We start from the raw sequence: 20454 nt of genomic DNA, 5'->3' as shown, positions 1-20454 counted from the left end.
GAGGTAATACCTGCCTTCAACCTACGAGGGCTGTTAGGGTCACAGGAGGTGGTGGATGTAAGACACCGAAACAGAGAGATTGGTTCCCACCACCATCACCACCACAACCATCACCTCCACCATCGCTGTCACCACGATGACCACCTCCGCCATCATCACCACCACCACCACCACCACAGACGTGCACTTACTGGCTGAGCCGGGTGCCACTGGGCCTCTCCTCCCTCCGGGCTCTGCTCCCCGCCCCTCTCTACCCCAAATGGCCCGCCTCCACCCTTGCCCGTAGCCCCACCTGTTTCCTCACAGGTGTTCCGCTTCCCCACCCGGCCTTCCCTCCACCCTTCACTCGCGTGCCACCCTAGGGCAGGGGCTCACGGTGTCTCCGCTGGACAGGCCCCAGCTCACAGTGCTGTCAGCACAGAGGGGAGTAGGAGGGGAGAAGAAGGGGGCCTCTGCCTGGAAGACACCCAGCCCAGGCCCAAAGTCTCCAGAGCCAAAGCCTCCTCCAGCCCCACATGCATGTCATGTCTCCATGACAACCCTGGGCAGCTTGCCACTGAGGAACGCCCAGCGGGCACCACGTGGATGGGGACGGCTGTTGGTGCCAGACGGGTGCCCAGTCCCCAGGGCCTCAACCTACGGGACCAGGTGCCACGTCCCGGTACCTTCAGTGAGAAGACAGAAGGAAGGTGCAGGGACTTTCCTGTGCACCCCAGGGATGCCCTTGGGCACATCCAAACTGTATCACGACCCTGACTGACAGCAGATCCCCTAGTAAGCCAAGGACCCCCAAAGCTGGGTGACCTCTGGCCTTCTGTGACCCCAGCAGCCCACAGGCAGAGGGGCCTGGCCTTGAGTTATCCCACCCCACAATGCATTCTCCCAAAGTGACCTCTGGAGGCCGTCCATCACTATGGCTGAGGGCCCCACTTCCTGGCAGGCGAGCCCATCGCTGACCGTCTGGGAAGCTGAGTCATTACAGTAAAAATCGCTTGTTGGAAGAGGCAACAACTGGCGGGACTGCAGCCATCTGCCTGGGCGCCCCCATGCCCCGCCATGTCCTGAGACGCCAGACATGGAGCCAGGGTCCTCCGTGCCCCGAGCCCCTCGAGTCCCGCCTGCTGCTCAGACAGGCCGCCCGGCTACAGGAAGAGCCGCGAGAGAGGCTGGAGCCAAGAACGAAAACTGTGATAAAAGCTATTTTTTAGGAAACGAAACCTCCCACCCAGGAGAACAGAGAGGCCGGCATGCCTGCGAGCTGGTATGCGTCAGCTCTGTGCCTTCCGTCGCGGTGCACCTGCACCAGGCTTGGGCACCTCGAGGGCACAGGCTGGCAGCCCTTCCTCCGAACGCTGTGCGACATAAAGGCACTACCTACACCAGTAAATCACCTGCTCACACACACACACACACACACACACACACACACCCCATAATAAAGAGATGCATGCACACGTGTACACACACACACGTGCACTTTAAAAAGGTGAAAACCAAGAGTGGACGTGCCTCGCTGGGCAGGACAAACGTGGCCACACGGCTGCCAACAGCCCCTTTCACCTCCCAGAGCCTTCGAGTGGCCTCTGCTCTGAAGCTCGGTGGTGGGTGCCCGGGGCCCCACTTGCTGGTCCTGCCGGGACCCCACCCTGGGCTGCCACCTTCCCGGGGGCCCCACGTCCCTACACACACCCCACCGGCTACCCCGGCTCTGGGCTGTCCGAACACGGCCCTCGTCAGGCCCCCCGCCCATTCCCCAGGGGTGTCGCATAGTTACCAAGGTGGGGCACGTGTCCACTGCTGTTTTATCTTAGCTGGAGCCTGGAGCTCTAGCAGAAATGGGGCACAACAGGGCCACCCCAAAATGAAGATCAGGTGACAGAGGGAGAGCCTCAGGCGCGGGCCGCAGGACAGCAAGGCCTGGATGGCCAGCGGGCGAGCGGCCCACCTGCGCTCTGAGCCGTGGGCTCCCGCACCCCCAGCCAGAGGTTCTTGGCCCGGAGAGGCGAGCAGGGCGCCTCAGGCAAGGCCTGCAGATTGGTGAGAGGCTGCCAGTGGCCCTGAGGGGCGGGGCTAGTTCAGCCTCGTTACAGGACGGCCCCCGAAAGAACACCAGCCCCGAGCAGAAGGAGACACAGCGCATCTGCACCAGGCGGCCGCGGGGGCTCCCTCCCCCGGAAGACGGACGCCTCTGGGGACCACCTGCTGAGCACGCCGTCCTGGCAGGCGCAGGGTCTAGAGCTGCCCGCCACGCCACGACCCCCTCCTGGGCTTTCAAGGGGCACTCAGCCATCAGACTCTCAGTCCACAGACTGGGTGTCCTCAGCAGTGCCCAGAAGCCCAAGATCACCTGTCCCTGAGCCCTGCCGGGCCCTGACCCCTGCTGACCCCTGACCCCTGCTGACCCCTGACCCCTGCAGGGCCCTGACACCTGCTGACCCCTGAGCCCTGCTGACCCCTGAGCCCTGCCGGGCCCTGACCCCTGCTGACCCCTGACACCTGCTGACCCCTGACACCTGATGATCCCTGACACCTGCTGACCCCTGAGCCCTGCCAGGCCCTGACACCTGCTGACCCCTGACACCTGCTGACCCCTGACACCTGCTGACCCCTGACACCTGCTGAGCCCTGCCGGGCCCTGACACCTGCTGACCCCTGACACTTGCAGACCCCTGACACCTGCTGACCCCTGACACCTGCTGAGCCCTGAGCCCTGCCGGGCCCTGACCCCTGCTGACCCCTGACACCTGCTGACCCCTGACACCTGCTAGCCTGCCCTGAGGGCATTCTGCACACCTGCCACCAGGCTCGGTGGACCTCGTTTAGAGACCTCGTCTATCCATTCATCTGTGCATGCACATCTGGAACATGCCTTTGAAGGGAGCCAGCGAGGCTGCTGTCCCCTCCTCCCCGGCCGTGTCCCCAGAGCCCAGTGCCAGACCTGGCCCTCGGTGACCAGCTAGCAAGGCTGGCCTGGGCCCTCTGAGGCCATGTCGTCTCCACATCCCCTGGCCTCTGAAACAACTTTATCTCAGTAACTTTCAGGAAAACAACACCTTTTTTTTTTTTAATGAGATGAAAAAAAATCTACTGGCGCACGACCAAAATACCTACAGATTAGCGGCTTTGAAACCCCTTGCACTCACTCCCTTGTTAAACCCAGGAAACTAGGCATTGCTTTCAAGATACATTTCAAAAGCTTTGCAAGATGCTTTCTTAACACAAAAGTTAAGACTTCAACAGTAATACCACTAATTCCCCTGCAAGCGAGCTTCAACAGAGCCCAATGGGAGATAACGAACGTTCCGTAGGAACCTCACGGAAAGTTGCATTATCAAACTTAACGATTTATTTTGCATAATCTTGCCACTTAATAAGGCTACAGACAGCATGCTGGAGAAGTTTTAATGTATTCGGCTTGGAATTCAGCTGTTGTTGAAGATGGTCTCTGTTCTTAAAGGATTAGTGTCTGGTGATGTTAGGGGCCCTGCAGACAATAATTAACCAACAAGGGGTGGGGCGGACCTCGCTGGGCTCCCAGGGGTCCATGGCGGCGATGCGGAGCCCCCCGCCCAGCTCCTCTCGCCCAGGACACACTGCCATGGCCTCTGCGGCCCCTGCTTGTCTGGATTTGGCCTGGAGAGCAGCTTCCAGCTCCCCTGCCCTGGAGGACCTCATTCCTGCCAGTGGGGACCGCTTGATCCTCAGAACAAAATGCATCCATGTCCCCAGCTTTTTCTGTGCGGCCGGTCAGCGCCATGCCATCAGCTGCCCTCGCTCGCGGCATATGCCAGCTGGAGCTGAGGGCACGGCGCTGACCACCGCTACCCTGGGGGCTGGAGAAACAGAGGAGCCTGGGGGCGACCGCTTGGGGGACAGGGAGTCCCCCTGAGTTGGAGCCGGTCTCCTTGCAAGACCCCAGGGCTGTACCACACCCCCCAGACAGGAAGGCGTTAGGAGGACCCCTCTGTGGTCGGGGCAGCGAAGCCCGGAGACGTGGTTGCACAGCTGCAAATACGCTCAGAGCGCCAACTCCGAGTGCAACGCGGGCTCACCGCTCACTGGATCACAGGCCTCAAGGAACACTTAATTCCAGACTCGCTGACGTGTGGCTCTGCATGCCCAGGGCCGTGGGGACAGCTAATCCGGACGGTCTTGCAGCCGAGAGTCTCCTATGGACGAGGGATCACCCGCAGGCCGGGGTCCAAAGGGCTCCTGTGTGCAGAACACAGACGCGCACAGGAGGGGGCTCGGCCCACACGCCAGCTCCACCCTGAGGCTCGGTGACGAGCTGGTGCACGTTTCCACGGTCTCAGTGGCCAGAGCTCCACGCCGAGGGTTCCATCTGCCTGGCCATCTACGCTGCACTGTCCACCAGCAGGTGGCTGAGGGGAATGGGGGACCCACACAGGAGCCCCTGACTACTGTGAGGGAGCCACGTGACCCCAGGCACCGGCGTGTGTTCAGGTCGACACGTGCTCGGCACTGGCAGCAAACCAAGAGGTTCCCTGCACGCGTACGGCCCGCAAGGCCCCCTCGGGTGCTCCCGGACCATCCCAGCGGCCCTCTTGAGGGGGTCAGACACACAGACGTCTGCCATCTCCTGGGCAACCCATGGCCCCCAGCCCGGCCGGGCCCTGGCTGCACCCCGAGGCTGGGGCAGCTCTGCCAGCCAAGAGCAGCCCCCGAACCCGCAGGGTCGTCCCTGTGAGTCCCCGAGAGACACAGACATCACTCCAGGGATGGAGAAAGCACAGCTTCGAGGGCCTGGAGGGTCTGCAGGCCCCCGCACAGGAGCTGGTAAGCTTTGAGGGCCTGGAGGGTCTGCAGGCCCCCGCACAGGGGCTGTTAAGCTTTGAGGGCCTGGAGGGTCTGCAGGCCCCCGCACAGGGGCTGGTAAGATGCCTCTGTTTCCTGGCATTTGTCACGATCAGCCTCCTAGGAAACCATGGCTCTGTAAGAGCTACGTCTTGAGTAACAAGAAAAGCAACAAAAAGAGCTCAAAGTAATAGCCTCGCGGACCGAGGGCTTCCGAGGTGTGGGCACCGCGCTGTGAGCTGCCCACGCCCCCTCCCCACAATCTCGGGGGCCCTTCATCACCGTATCGCAGCCGGGGCAGGGAGGCCAGGAGCACCCCGACTTTACAGACTGGGAAGGGGAGGCCCAGGAGGGCAAGGCCACGGCCACAGCTGGCCAGTGCCCCGGCTGGCTGGTGGCGAGGATTCCACGGTGCCCTGGGGTCAGACCCCCAGCTTGCAGAGCACGCCGCCCTGGAGATGGTGCAGGCGGCGGGGAGGGGGGGGCCTGGGAATAAAAGTGCCGTTTCCAGCAGTTGGTCACTTGAGATGCGGATCGGAGGATCAGGTGGAACGTTTCTCTCGACTAAATAACTAGCCAGACGCAGCCCTGCAGGCCCCAGGCCCCGCCATCAGCCCCATCAGCCCAGCTGCGCAGCCCCCAGCCTGCTCGGCTCCGAGCTCCCACCTGCTGTGGAGGGATGGCCCCTGTAAGCTTTCGGCCAGACCCATCTCCCCACCTGAAAATCCACTTCCATGACATCTGCCGATGTCATTCGCTGAGCCCCACGCGGCCTTGGGCAAGTCCCTCTCCCACCGGGCCTCAGTGTGCCCGGTACAAGGAAGCGGCCACACCAGACGCTTTCCCACCGCCTCCATCTCCAGCAGTCTCCTTTTACAAACAAACCCCAAGGCCTGCCAGCGACACGAGTGTGGGCCCAGGCCGGCCTGTGCACACGGAGTCACTCCGGGAAATTCGGCAGGTGATGCTCTGATGGCACCAGCCACTTGGGCCCACTATGGCTCCTGCCCGGGTCCATGCGGACACCCCCTCCCGCGGCTGCAGGCAACTCGGTCGTCCTGTCTCCCTTCCCTCACCCAGCAAGCTCCGAGGAAGGCCCTGTGCCCAGGACGGCAAGGGCTGGATCTCCATCACACGGACCAGACTTCACACTTGATCAGCCCCAGGGGCCCCGCCCAGCGAGTCCCACGGCCTCCCCTGAACCTCCCAAGTTCAGTCCCAGAAAACATATGGGTGTCGGGGGAGCACCACGAATGCTCCCTTCGCTGTGTCAACTGCTAAGTTTTCCAGGAAATTCTGTTGACACTGGTGCTCCCACACCCCAGAGCCCCGGGAGGCCGAGCCCAGCCTCTCGGCACCCAAAGTGCATCCAACACGAGGACAGGACGGGAAGGCGGGAAGAAGCTGCAGACACCAGCCCACCTGCCCGCGGCTGTGTCGAGAACCTTCAGCCCAAGGCAGCGGCTGGGAGGCGGGAGGCATGGACCCCGGGCCTGGGGAGGGGGGAAGGGCAGCCTCGCCCACACACGCTGTCCGAAAGGCAAGGGATGCTCTAGCGGTGCCTGCTGGCCTAACCGCCGTCCCCGGCCCCCGCCGCCCTCCGGTCCAGGCATGAAGAACACAAGTCCTCAAGGTCGTAGACGGTGAGCCCAGACTGCACCGAGCGACCACGGGCTCCCAGGACGGTCACCTAGGATGGGGGGAGGGGGTCAGTGACTGATGGGACGGGACGAGCTGGTCCCTGGAAGGACGTTGGCTCAGGACCCACAGACTCCCGGGTCAGCACTCCCACCTCCCAGGGAGCCCCCGTCACGTGTGCAGGCAGACACCAGCTACTCCTGGACCACGTGCTGCACCACACCTCCAGTCACTTCTCCAGCGGCTGAAGGGAGCTTCCGGCCACGAGGCTCGGCTGCGCTCCCGTGGGAAGGATGTCCTTTCTGAGACAGAGGGTGGCATGTCCCGGGCCATTGAGAAACACGCCTGCGGAGGACAATGCCCACAGAGGCTTCATCAAGCCCCCCGCCCCCTTCAGCCACCTCGCCCTCCTCACCTCTGACCTCTGGGGAACCGCATGTGAGTGGACAAGTGTCCAGCACCCAGGGAGACGACCCCTCACCTTGCAGCACAGTTGTGGGAGCTGCCATGCCCGCCAAGGGCACAGGGAGGCCACTGGCCCAGCAGGCTACCTCCAGGCGCTCTTGGTCTGTCCCCCACCTTCTGATTCCACTGCCTGGGCACACGCTGGCCCTCCCTCACCTGGACCTCCCCATGGCCACCTCTCGTGTCCCTGTCTCCTCCCCAAACCAGCAAGAGGCCTCTGTCCACAGTGAGGCCGCCCTCAGGACCTCCCAACACCTCTGCGCCCTCCCCCACGGTCAACTCAAGGCATCACAGGCCGCCCTCCAGGTGGCTGGCCGCATCAGATGCCCTCCCACGACAGGCCGGGGAAGCAGGATCCCGACGGGAAGCCTGCAATGGGGCCTGGGGGCTGCTCTCCTGCTCCCCGAATCTCTGGCTCTCATGGTGCTTTCCACCCAAGAGGAACCACCTTCCATTCTAGAAGATTCCTCAGGGAAAGCACCCCCTCTTTCCTGCCTACACCTTCCCAGCCACAGTGGGAAATTAACTCGATACCCAGAATCCTGCATTTCGCTCTCATCGCCAAGCCACACACTTCATGAAAAAGAAATATGCGAGGTTCAACCAACATGAGTCAACACATCAGGATGACTTGGGAATCAAAAGAATAAACGTTACAAACACATTTTTAATAACGTGCTGGGTAACTGTTAAGTTGGCAACAGACTATTCCAAATGGAATCCAACGTGCCTTGGGGGAGGCCAGGCACCAATGCCAAAGTGGCTTTCACAAATTTCTTTAAAAAAAGAGAGAAAGCAAAGAAAAAAACAAATAACTTTCAAATGGACACGTGCCGTCCACGAGCAGAGGCAGCGTCCTGGACCCGTGTGGTTAGCTCAGCCTGCAGACGGCAGGCACAGTGTGGGTGGGACAACAGGACCTCCAAATGCAGGATGCAGGGGTCTCCCAGGGCTGCCCCTTCCATCAGGGAGCAACGGGGTTCAGGGGGGAGGAAGCCCTGCTCCACTCCACACTCCTACAAACTGTACTGGCCCCCAGCCCCCGGGAGAACCCCAAACACAGGCAAGACCCAGACTGGAAGGAAGCTGGTGCTTGTTGCTCTAAGATCTGCAAGACCTCTGGCCCTGGTGATGGTGTTAGTGCCCAGGCACAGGGGCGCATCCTCTTCCACCCCACCATGAGGTGAGCGCAACAGTGGACCCCGAAGATGGGTCTACCCAGAACCTCAGAACGTGGTTTTATCTGGAATAGATGTCCTTGCAGATACAGTGAAGGCTCCCAGGATGCGATCGTCTGGATCTGGGTGGGGCCTAAATCCAAGGACCAGTGTCCTGATAAGAGAGACGAAGATCTGAGACACAGGGAGAACGACACGTGACAGCAGGCAGGGACTGGAGTGATGGGGCCACAAGCCCAGGAAAGTCAGGGTCGTTTGGAGCCACCAGAAGTGGGAAAGAGGCCTGGAAGGAACCCACCCTGCGACGTCCTGACCTGGACTTCTGGCCTCCAGAAGGAGAAGACAATACATGTCTGTTCTTCAAGCCCCCCCACCCCGCCTCCAGTCATGGTCCTTTGTGACGGCAGCCCCAGGAAGCTGACCGCCCACCTCTCCATGACAGGGTCCACCGTGGAGTCCACGTCCCGCATCTGAGGGAGGCCCCTTCGTCCTCAGCTGGCCTGGACACCGAGGAAGTGACCACAATTCCTGGAGCGCAGGCCTGAGATGACCCCCACACGCCCGCACAACTTTCCGGAGCCCCTGCTGCCTGCACAGCCTCAGATCCGCGCCCACCAGCCTCCCGCGCCCCACTCCTTGCCTCAGCCTGTTCGCCGGGGCAGGCACTCAGTAGGTGCTTAATAAACATGTATCCCAGCAGCTCAGCATTTCCACCGCAGCCCACCACACAGAAAGTCCCTATGCAGCTGGAAAGGAACTGTCCTTCTCCTGTACGTGGGAAGGCAGAGCCACGGCCGTAAATAGAAGGTAACCATAAAAATATACACACGACCATTAAAATGAAAAATGCCCACCAAGCCCAAATAAAGCCATCTCGTATGCACAACGTACGTGCCCTGGCTTTGGGAAACGCTGATTTATGGACGGAGGCGCATTGAGAACTTCCGGGCCCCCCCCCCCAGCCCCACCGCCAGGGGACTCGGCTTCTGCTTCAACCTGAAACTCAGTGGCCATCACACCCATGGGTTCAGGTGCCAGGTGGGAAACCGTATCTTTGCCAGAACGCTGATGGAGCACCTGCCCGTCCAGGCCTCCTCGGGACACAAGGTGGAGGTGAGACCCCTGCACCCCTGGCACAGGTGGCACAGGTGATTCAGCTCCTCCTGGCCGGTGCTCCCTCCATCGCTCCTGTGTGGCCTGTCGGGTTCCTGTGGTCACCGTAAAAATGATCGCAAACCACAGAAATTCATTCTCCCAAGTCCTGGAAGCCATAGGTTCAAGGTGACGGTGTGGGCAGGGTCATGCTCTCTCTGGAGGCTGTGGGGGAGGGCTCTGCCCACCTCCTGCAGCCTTGGGAGGCTGCGAGCCTCCCTGGGCTTGTGGCCACATCACCTGCCTCTGCCTCCATCCTCACGTGGCCTCTCCCTGCATCTCTTCTAAGGACACTTGTCCTGGGATAGAGGGTAGACCTGGATCCAGGACAATCTCATCTGGAGAATCTGACCTTCACCACACCTGCAGAGACCCTGCCCCTGAATCTGGCCACGTCCGCAGCTTCTGGGTGGACCTGTCCTTAGGGGGCCACCACGCGACCCCTCCACTGTGCATTTCTCAAAGGGCACACACTGGAGCTTCTGCTCTGCTCGCCACATACACGGTCCCACCGGACCCGCCAGCCCCAGCACAGCCCGTGCCCGGCATACAGCAGGCGCTCGATACGTGCACCACACTGTGTGGGCGTGTCTAGCCAGGCCATCACCCAGGCAACTGGCCCCAGGAGCTCCCTGGGGAGGGAGGGCTCAGGAGGAGGCTGTGGGTTTGCAAAGCACAGCTATTTATCAGCGAGGTCTGGGCTGCTGTCAGTGAAGCACATCGCAGGGCCTGCTTGGCCGCTCCTGTGATCAGAGAAGAAGAGAGGTAATTGGCTAATAAAATCCGCCTTCTCTAGGCACAAGCTGACTTTGAAAAGAGTGTGTGTTTTAAAGTCTGCACACCCTCCTCCAGAATCGCAGGGGAGAGCACAGGGCCAAGGGCGGACGTGTGTGTTAGGCCTGGGGCTTCGGCAGGGTCCTCAGGGAGAGTCCCAGAGGGCAGCATGCTTGCCCGAGCCCGGAGCCTTCCAGAACACAGCCTCCTGCCCAAACCAGGGGCTCTGGAGGCTGGGGGCCAGCGGCAGAGGGGGCCGCCCTCGGCAGGTCCAGCCTTAGGCCCCTGCGGGACTCTGCTGTCACACCAGGAGACCAGGGCCCAGAGCCAGCCACTGGCACCCAGAGGCCACAGCCCAATCCCTGCCGTCTCACCCCAAGTCCAGTGCAGGGTGGGGAACACAGGGGCCGACGGTCAATGTTGAGGATGGTGCCCACCCTGCCTGAGACCTCGGATGGCCCCCAAGCCAGGGAGCCGGTGCCCGAGGTACCCGCCAGGGCTGTGAGCTGATGGACGGAGGCCTCCAGGGCTGCCCTCAGGGTGACCACCCCGTGCCCTCCAAGGCCCGAGCCATCACTGACCAGAAGTCCACGGAGGTCAGTGCAGTGAAGGCCACAGTGGCCCTTCCAGCACCCGCTGTGCTCCCCCAAAGCCTGCCCAAGGTGCCATTTGAGTGCCCCTGGGTCACAGCTGCCTTCGAGGCGGCCAGCACGCGGCTGGAGAAGCACCGCCCTGACCGTCCTGTCCCGCCCCTGGGAAGGCCCGAGACTGTCCAGGTCCTCCCAGCCCGTCTCAGCCACCGAGAGCATCTTGGCTTGGATGCCACAGGTCGCGTCACACCTGCAGGGTTTTCATCTGACAGAGCAGTTAGACTCGCACGTGCCCCTGGGGGAAGGAAAGGGGAGCAAATAGACATGGGCCTGTGGACCGGAAAGGCCGGACCCGGGGTTGCCCACCCCCAAGGGTGGGCCGTGAGGACCACCAGGTGCACCCACACCCCGAGGCCTGGCCTGGCCACAGCCGTGTGACTCCATCCACGGGGCTGGGTCTCAGCCATGATGCCCCACTCAAGTCCCCGGAGCCGTGATCTGAGTCTGTGACCTGCTTTCTCCAAGGACATTCATGCTGAAAGGGCACATGGAGGTGGTCTGGGCAGTGCCCCCCGAGCTCCCCCGGCAGCCAGAGGGGCTGGGGCACAGGGCAGGCCTCCCTCCCGCTCCCTGAAAAGTTGTGTCTGGACAAAGCGGTGACGTGACCCATGGAGGACCTTATGGAAATCACCGTGGACACCATCAAGGTCACACAGCCGGGCGTGGCAGGGTGCACGCAGGGCAGCCTCGGAGACACCACCGGACGGTGCGACCAAGCACGTGGCCCGGCTTCCGCCCTGGGCCGTCTGGGCGTCGTGGGCAGCCAGTGGCAGAAGCAGCCGCCCGCCACGTGGACTGCAGGAAGAGGATGATCCAGCAGATTTTCTGGGGGTGCTCCCCCCTGCAAACATGTGCCCAACCCCCTCCAGAGGGGTGGTCCCGCGTCCAGCCCCCAGCCCTTCACCCACACAGAGACACCCCAGTGCCTGGAAGCAAGGGGCTGGTCCTTCTTGCCACCCGGGTCACGGCTGGGGAATGGGGTCGGCCGAGAGCACCATCCCTCCACCGCCAGCCCCTGTGCTGCCAGCTCAGCAGTGTCCAGTGAGCCCCCGCTCCCCGCAGCTGTGGGCCACCTGCGCGGACAGCATCTCAGCCCCACACCGCCGGTACAAGTCAGCCCGCCGTCAGGCCTAAGTAACGCAGAGGAAGTGGGCAGGTCCCAGCCTTCCTGCCCCTGACTCTCCAGGGCCACTCGGAGATGGAAACTCCGTCAGGGAGGGCAGGGCTTCAGTCAAGCCTGGTCAGTGGACTCCAAACCCCAGCAGGCCCCCGGCCACCCCCGCCCACCAGGCTCTCAGGGCCCAGGCTGGCTTCTGGCTCTTTCCTGGGCCACCTCCCCCAGGAACACGGCCCAGACCCTCAGTCTGATGGGTCCCAGAGGGGTCCTGCGGGGGCTGGGCTCGTCCCCCACCCCTTCAGCTGTCCTGGGTTCCCCCTTCTTTTTGGGAGGCCCTCTCTGTGGAGATGGCTCTGAAGAGACTGCCACTCTGCTCAGAGAGAGGGCACAGGTTGGGCCGGCAGTCAGAGCCCTCGGTAGGGAGGGACGGACGGAGGGCCCTGCCCTTCCCCGAGGACTCCTTGGAGCCAGGGCCCAGCGTCCCAGAAAGTGCTGGCGGCCACAGCCGAGGCCTCCCAGGCTGAGTCATCTGGAGGACGGATCTCCGGGGGGCAGGGAGTGGGGTGTGGACCCAGGCCGAGGCTCGAGCCCTGGTGGCGATTCCACCCGAGATCAGCGAACGTCCTTCTCAGCTAAGCGAGTCTGGGTGGAGCGGCCCGTCTGTCCATGTCAAGATCACCCAGAGCAACAGTTTCTACGATCCTTTCCAGCCTGCCGAGGAGGAGACTGAGGGTCCCAGTGGCCCAGTGACTTGCCTGATATCACACTGCCACCCGGCTTCCTAATCCCACAGGCCATCTGCACAAGCACATGTGAGCCACTGGCCAGGCGCTGAGTCGGCGAGGCAGGCATCAGGATGTGTGAGGGGAGATGGATGTAAGACCAGGCTGCCACTTGCCCCCGGAACCAAGCAGAGAAAAAGTGAGCCCATACGTCGGCCCACGTCCCCTTGACCTCTGTGACCTGGGCCTGTCCTTGGACGTCGCCAGGCCTCGCTTGCTTCATCTGTGAAAGTAAAGAACAGCACATGGCCGCTCTGGAAGGCACCCTGCAGGGTGTCGGGTGCAGGGACAGGACCGCAGGGGCCAGGAAGCGGAGGTGGAGGCCTCACCCTCTGCTCCCCGCCTCCAGGCTGGGGGCTGCATCACACGTGTGTGTGTGTGTGTGTCCATTCATACCTGTGTGCCTGTCCATGTGTGCATGTGTTTACATGTTTGTATGTTACACGTGTGTGTGCCTGTGTGTGCACACAGGAACAGACTTGATGAAAGGAAAGATAAAAGGAAAACGTCCAGGAGGGCAAGCTGGTCACCCCTACAGTAGGGCGGTGACTGCAGGGGTCATCAACGTGCACCTCTGAGGCCTAAGTCCATTGATTAAATGTGTGTGTGAACAACAGCACGTGTTACAAACAGATGCATAATTACTTACTTTACATCGTCCGTTACATAGGTTCATATTATACTCCATGCCTTTCCTGTAACGATTTACTGACGTGTAAGTGCAGGGATACAGGGACGGCTCCGATTCTAGATCAAGTTCACTGAATTGATTCTAGATCAAGTTCACAATGTATCTCACCTACTTCACGTGTCGAAGGGCATCACGTATAATGCACGTGAGAGTTTAGCGAACGTCACCACATCCACGCACACATTCACACACAGGAAACGTCAGCAGTGTTCCATGCATCGCCAGGGATCCACCACGACCCGCCTCCTCCAGGCCCTGGTGGCCCTCCACCAGGGAGGGGACCTGGCCGTCGCACTGCCCCCTCTCTGCTGGTGCCCTGCACAGGGCTGCGTCCCCAGGATGGGCAGACACCCTGGTGTCAGACCCCTGAGCTGGTACTCGCATGGTCTCCTGCACGGCTCCCCAACGCCCTCAGGGCGGAAGCCAGGCGGGGCCTGAAGAACGCCCAGAGCTGCGGTGGGGGCGTCAGGCTAACAGCGGCCCTCCTGAGTGTGCACGCGCGTGCCCAGGCCCTGGGGAGTGTGACAGCAGCCGGGCCACGCCGCAGGGCCCCTCGCGCCTGGACAGTCGCCTCTGTGTCCAGTCCCTTTCTGCTTTCACTTTTGCGGCTGCCAGGCACTCAGCCACGAGGCTCCCATTACGGTGAGTGTGGGTTTTATGCAGATCCTTCGTCGTGGAAATGGTAGGAAATGATGATAAAGGAGCTGGGCTATTTTTCACGCCTTTTCGATGCCACCCCGCCTCCCCGGCAACCAGTCCCACTCACCTGGCCTCGCAAATAAACTCTGCTTGGGGGCAGGGGAGGAAGCCTGATCAGCTCCCTCCGCATGCGGCCCAGAGACTCAGGCTGGGCACCCCGCAGCCGGCAGGGAGGTCTGGGTGGGTGGCCGGAAGCACCTGGAACGCAGGCCCCAAGCATCTGTCCCCAACTCTCCTCTGCTATCACAGCCTCTGAGAATGATCTGGGTATAGCCTGGGCTCCAAAACTGCTCCCATTCTCAGAAGCCTGACATGGGGTCCACAGCCCTTGCCCACAGTGGGCGACCCGCACACACCTGCCCCCTTGTGCCCCTGGGACCCCCATACGTGTTACAACTGGGATGATCTTTGGATCCAGCAAACATTTCCGATGGACTCCAAGGTGCCAGGAACTCTGCTATGTCAGTCCTAAGACCTCTGTCCACATCTTAAACTCACAGATGTAACAGACACAGTACACGGTAACACTGTACTAACTACTGATCTCGTAACGACTACAGCAATTAATGACCAGCGCGCAGAGCCATGACAGTTAACAGAAGACCGTGAAGGGACTGTTCGTGGTTAAGCGTGCGCCTTCCCAGCCGCCGGGTCCCAGAATTCCGCTTCACTTCCAGAATGAAGAGCTAACTAAATAAATAAAAGTCGAATCCTGTTTGCTCAACAGTTGGCCCTCAGAGCAGCTGTCCAATTCAGAAGGCAGCGGCGATTCAGAAAGGACCTCTGGAATCGAGGCCGGGTCCACTGCTAGGGCAGCCAGACACACATGCTCGTCTCCCGAAACACGTTCTCAATAGGAACACGCGAAGGCTGTGAACAACACGCCCACCGCCTCCCAGGCTCCCCTGCCCCCAAAAGGAGTGAAGGAGACTGACAGACCTCAGGTCCTCACCTCCAGGAACAAGCCAAATGGCCCATCGCCCTGCCTCTCTGTGGAGTGGTTACTATTCTTGTTCCATCAGCAGCAACGTGAAAGCTGTCTGTGCAGTAACTGAAAGGCTTGGAGAAAAATATCTTAAAGTCTATGGTAGAGGGAGATGGAAAATATTTTTTCTAATTCTGGCCGTCTCCTTAAGGCTGTGTTCTGAGACCAAGCGCAGTTAGGGAGAGAAAAGGGTGTCTCTCCTCTGCCCTCTCCCAGTGCACCACCACGCCGATGCTCTGCCCCCAGCCCCGATTAAGAGGCTGTATTTGAAATCCGGTTGCCCAGACTGCCCCCTCCCGCCCCACCTTGACTGTAGTTCACAAGCACAGGGCATGTCAGGCTGCATCTGAACGCAAAGGACGGCTCTGGCTTTCCAGAGGAGGGTCAGGGTGTCCCGAGCGGCGAGCAGCAGAAGGAACTACCCTGGTCCCTGAGCTCCCACACCCCACGCCGTGGCCGTGGCCATGACCGGGGCCTTTCTCACCAGCCCTCCAGCCGCCCGGGCCAGGCCCTATGCGGCAGGCAGGACGCTCTCACAAAGACCGGCCCAGCCAAGGCTGCAACTAGGGACCACAATACGCCTCTCTCTCGTCCACAGCCCTATTCATCTTCACCAACAGTGGGAGACAGACTGGCCAGAGGGGGACGGATTAGCCACGGGGTGACCCGCATCTCCGCACAAAAGGCAAAGTGTGGAAAAACGGCTCCCTGGGTCCCCCATTCTTCACCTCTGAAAAAACCTGATTCAAGGAAATGGCTATTTAAACAGCCCTTTCCCACTCGTCCACAGACAACAAGTCACAATTGTCCGTCCGCCCGCCTCGCTGCCTCGCTCCCTCCCTCCCTCCCTCCCTCCCGCTGGCCAGCACACCACTGGAAGGAAGTGGCCTGGAACCTGCAGCCTCCAGCCGGGAAGGGCCTGTGTCTCCCCTGCATCCAGGGTGGGCCCGCCACCCTCCCAGCGCCTGCCCGGGGCTCCTGACCCCAGAGGGCGGGAAGGGCAGCTCAGAGAGGACAGGGATACTCTCCAGGTCTGGCCTTTCATCAGAGGCATGCAGCAAAGGGCACTGCATCCCAGAAAGCAAGTACGTGATGTTGCAGGGTGGGCCCCATCCCGGGAAGCACGGACATGACATTTCAGGGTGGACGCAAAGCACTTCCAAGAATCCCAGAGGGTTGTGCAAACATTCAGACTTCCCCTGAGCACCGCCAGAACGCGTACCTGCTCCCGGCCCCGTGTCCCACCTTCCTGTCTCCACACCGTCTTCAAGAACGTTGAGGAGCCTCTAGCCCCTCCAGAGTAAACGCTGAGGTTTCCGTGCAGGGCTCTCCAATAGCCCATCCACAGAACACACCACACTCTCAGAGCAAGCCTAGTCTCTAATACGCTGGCCTGCCCCACACACAGATTCTTCAAATCCAAGATATAAACACTCTTTTCTCTTCACCAAAACGTACGTCTTGACCTTAAGATGCGGGGCCTCAGGAGGACGGCAGTGCCCTGTGGAGACAGCAGGAGCGGTCAGCTCCCAGCAGGCGAGCAGAAGGGAACCGTCCAGCCCCAGGCTGTCAGAGCTCCACTCCCTTGCTAAGGCAGCTTGAAAATCATGGAAGACGCCCCTCATCACAGGAACTCCCACAGAGCCAGGCCCTTTCGACCTCAGAAGCAGTGAACACAGGAGTCCCCCTTTCAAAATGAATTTCCCCCGAGAGGAAGATCAGGGGAGGGAAGGGTGAGGGCCTGCGGCCCAGGAAGGCTCAGCTGTGCAGGGACCCCCGGCCACCTGGCAGAGGACACAGCCAAGATCAGACCTTAGGAGGCTTGCCAGCCCCAGGGGACCAGCCACCCCCAGCAGAACCGTCCTCTCCTGAAGCAAGTCAGCAAGCCGGTCGGTGGTGGACGGCTGGCCTCCAGCTCAGCGGAAACACCAGGCCCTCTCAGGGCAGGCCAGGCCTGCAGCAGCCCCTGGGACAGTCCCCTCTCCATTCAGGGCCTGGACTCAAAATCAAGGGAAGGAAAAGGACACCGGGCCAACGGAGCAGGTGACGGACCGAGGCTGGCCTCCTACACCTACCTGCTTCCCCAGGAAGCCAGAGGCAGCTCGTTAGCTAGTCAGGGAAGCAGCTGAATGTTGCCAACCCTTCCTCTGTAAGAGCCACGAGCTAATGAGGATCTGCCCACACTCCAGGCCACACCAGCTCTGAGCTCGGCCGGTGTTCCCTCATGGCCAGGGGCAGCAGCAGGCAGCGCTGGGGGTAAGGTGCCTGCGGGCAAGGGCACTGCTAGCTGCAGGCAGACAGTGGGTGCTGCCTGGGCCGTGGGTGCCTAGGTCGGCTGTTCCAGAAAGGCCAGCCAGGCTGAGCCCACGGTGCACCAGGGTAGCCCTCCTCCAGGAGAGCTGGCCTTCGAGTCAGGAAGTTTCCAGGAGTGCCCAGGGTACTCGGGCAGCCACCCACCACGACCATACCAGCCCGCGTACTCCTGCCCTGGAACCCTGAGGCAGGGCTACCCCTCCCACAGATTCCTCCGGCTGCGCCGGTCCCACTATCAACTTGCACGACTCAAGCAAGTCCCAAGAACGGGATCCTAAAGACAGCCCCGCTCTCAAGCAGGCACCGGGAGGGCAGGGGGGCCGGACTTGGTGCGGGGCCAGCTGCTCTGGCTGTCAAGTCCCTGCTCCTAGAGCCCGCGGGTCCTGGACTCGTCCGGAAGGCGGCGTGGAGAGCGGGATGCGGGCGCGCAGGCCTCGCCCTGGGCTCCCGCCGCCCGGGCCCCGAGTCAGGCCCGCCAGGATGGAGCGCGGGTGCCATCTACCGAAGGCCCGCGGAGAGCGGCCGGGCGCCGCTGCCAACGAGCCGTGCGGGGCAGGGGACGGCACAGCAGCCTGGGAACGGGCCGGAGCCCCGGCGGCGCGAGAGCCACCGAGGTCGCCGCGCCAAAACCCCGCCGCGCGCCACCTCGGACCCCCGATGTGAGCGGAGCGGCAGGGTCCGTGCCGGCCGCCCGGGCCCCGCAGTAGCGCCAGGCCGGCCGGGCCGAGAGCGGTGGCGGTGGCGGCGGAACGTGCTGGAAGCCAGGCGCGCGGGGGACAATTACCTTCTTTCAGGAACTGCGCGTGAATCACCAGGACGAGGAAGCAGCAGAGCGCGGCCCCCGCGAGTGCCCAGAGCGCCTTCAAGAGCTGCATCGCGGAGTGCCCACTCGGCCGACGCCCCCCTAGTCGAGCAGCGAAGGTCCAGGCGCCGCATCAGCGCCCCGCTGGGTGCAGCCGCCGCGGCCGCCCGCTCGCGCCCTCCATCCGCGCCAACGCCGCGCTCCGCCGCGACTGGAGGCGCCGCGACTGGAGGCGCCGCTCCGGGAGCCGGGCTGTGTCTTTTTGGGCAGGGGGAGGGGAGGGGAGCGGGCGGGGGCGCGGGGAGGGGGCGGGCGGGGCGGGGAGGTTAGCACCGAGGCTCTGGCCGCGGCGGCCGCCCGGCCACCATCGCGGGCTGCGGGGCGCCGGGGGCCCGGGCGCGGGGGGACGGCCGCCGCGGCCCCATGAATCAGCCCCGCCGTCGCCCCCGGAGCCGCGCCGCCGGCAGGGCCCGGACGGCGGGCCGCAGATTGCGCAACGGCCCGGCCGCTGGCCGCCTGTCGCCTCCCGCCGCTGCCCGGCGTCGCCTTCCTCTCCAAAGCCGCCGCCGCCGCCGCGCTCGCTCCGGCCCGGGGCTCAAGGGGCCGCGCCGCCGCCGCGGAAAACCGGGCGCGGGGCCAGGGCTGCGCGCAGGGCGCGGGGCCGCCGCACCATCGCCGCCGCCGGGGCCCGCGCGGCCGGGCCCAGCCCGCAGGGAGAGAACTTGCGCGGCCCGGTCGCCCTCGGACGGTGCCGGCCTCCGCGCTCCGGGAGCCCGCGCCTCCGCCTCGGTGGCCGGTTGAGACCGGGCCGGCGCTCCCGCGGGCCGCCCGCCCGGCTGGCGTTGCCGGGGGCCGGGGCCGAGGCCGGGGCCGGTGGCGCCCGCGCCGACAGGTGGGGCCGGCGAGAATGCGCGCCTCGCCCACGGGATGCCGCCGCTCCGGCCCTCGGCGCGTGCCCACTGCCCGCTCAGCTCGGCCCTTCTGGGAAGGCGGCGGGAGGGGCAGCGCGGCGCTCGGACTCCGGCCCGCGCCCGCCGCCCTCTGCGCTCCGCCCGGCCCGCCGAGCAGCCGATGCGTACTGGGCCGCGGAGGGGACCCGGGGGACCCCCGCCGCCCTGCAGCGCCCCCGCCTGGCGCGCCGGCGGGTCAGGCGAGGCCGGTCCGGCCGAAAACCGCGGGTCGGGCTCCACCTAGGCGCGCAGGGGCCTCACTGCAGAGGCGGCCGCGGCGGGGGCTGGAGCGGGTATCGCGCGGCCTCCGGTGCGCCCAGCCCCCCGCGCCCTACGGCCTCAGGAGGCAGGGGAACCCGGCCCAGGCGTCGCCACTGCCCGGGACTGCCCTGCGAGGGCTTCTGAATAAACGGCCCCTCGGCCTGGAAACACGCTCACTCCACATCCCGGCCCTAGTCTGTGCCATCCCCCAGGCCAGCGGCCGCCCCGCGTGCGTGGGCGCACAGTCAATGCCGGGGGCGGCTCCACGTGCAACAGCGGGCCCCTTCCTGGCCTGGCCTCCTCCGGCCTCTGGGAAGGGCCGGTATTCGCCTGAGCCCCAGAGCTGAGGCATCTGGGTCCTGTTTAGAGTCGCCCCAGAGGCCAGCATCTAGGCCTCAAGGCAGTTTTTTCCTGCATTGAATTTCCAATTCAATTCCAAATGCCCAGCAAAGAGCTTTGGCTGGGGGTGAGGGTGGAAGCCTCTGGCTGAACCTAACCCCACCGTGTGGGGTGGGTGGAGGACGGGACGGGACCCACCCTCAGAGGGCCCTGGTGAGCATCAGGCCTGCAGAGCAGGCCCAAGGGTGCACATGAAAACTGCTTCCTTCCTGCACAGACATTTAAGTGCCGGGAAGGGAAAGAGGCCGGTCCTGGGAGGGCTCCTAGAGGTCAGACAGGTCAAGGCCCTCCGTGTACGCTTGGGCACACTGACACCAAGTCCACCAGGGCCAGTTCCAAGCTTGCCCGGCCTGAGGTGCTGTACCAGCCCCAGGTCAGAGGGGAGGCCAGCCCAGAAGCGATTCCACACTCCAGCTGCATCATGTCCATGAGACGGGAACGCCGGGTCCGAGACCCCACCTGGAGAAGGGGCCGTAGCCTCCCACAGGCCAAGCAGCTCAGGCCCTGCCCTGGTTGGGGGCTCTCTCCCCTTGCACAGCCCCTCAGAGCCCCATGTCCTGTAACAGCCTCACCCTGGTCCTTGGCCTTCCCCCCCCAGGCACTTTGTAGGAAACCCCACCTGCCGCAGCCTCTGAAGAGCCTCCCTTCCTGACACAACAGAGCCTGACCTCCACCAGGGTCACTGGCGGTCAGTCCTCACCCGGTGCAGAGCTCTCCTCCTCAGAAGGCTTCAGGGTCACCCAGTGCTTATTACCTACGCACACCCAGGACCCCAAAGGGACC

The 20454-nt window shown here is 63.1% G+C and overlaps 1 protein-coding gene across 2 annotated transcripts in view; it reads right to left on the bottom strand.

Moving 5' to 3' along the window:
• The window catches only part of TAFA5 (TAFA chemokine like family member 5), a 193069-nt gene that overhangs the window by 98661 nt on the left and 73954 nt on the right, over nt 1–20454 (bottom strand). The window contains exon 1 of one of the 2 annotated variants that reach the window (XM_067698426.1): nt 18044–18480. The exons of the other annotated variant lie outside the window; for it this stretch is intronic. Coding sequence (XP_067554527.1) covers nt 18044–18134 — 91 coding nt within the window. The 5' untranslated portion in view covers nt 18135–18480. Of the gene's footprint in view, nt 1–18043; nt 18481–20454 lie in introns of those variants that run through there. 2 annotated transcript variants of the gene reach the window in all.

This window comes from Pseudorca crassidens, chromosome 11 (genome assembly GCF_039906515.1).
Source record: "Pseudorca crassidens isolate mPseCra1 chromosome 11, mPseCra1.hap1, whole genome shotgun sequence".
In the NCBI taxonomy this organism is placed as follows: Eukaryota; Metazoa; Chordata; class Mammalia; order Artiodactyla; family Delphinidae; genus Pseudorca; species Pseudorca crassidens.
This window is presented reverse-complemented; position numbering and strand designations above follow the sequence as displayed.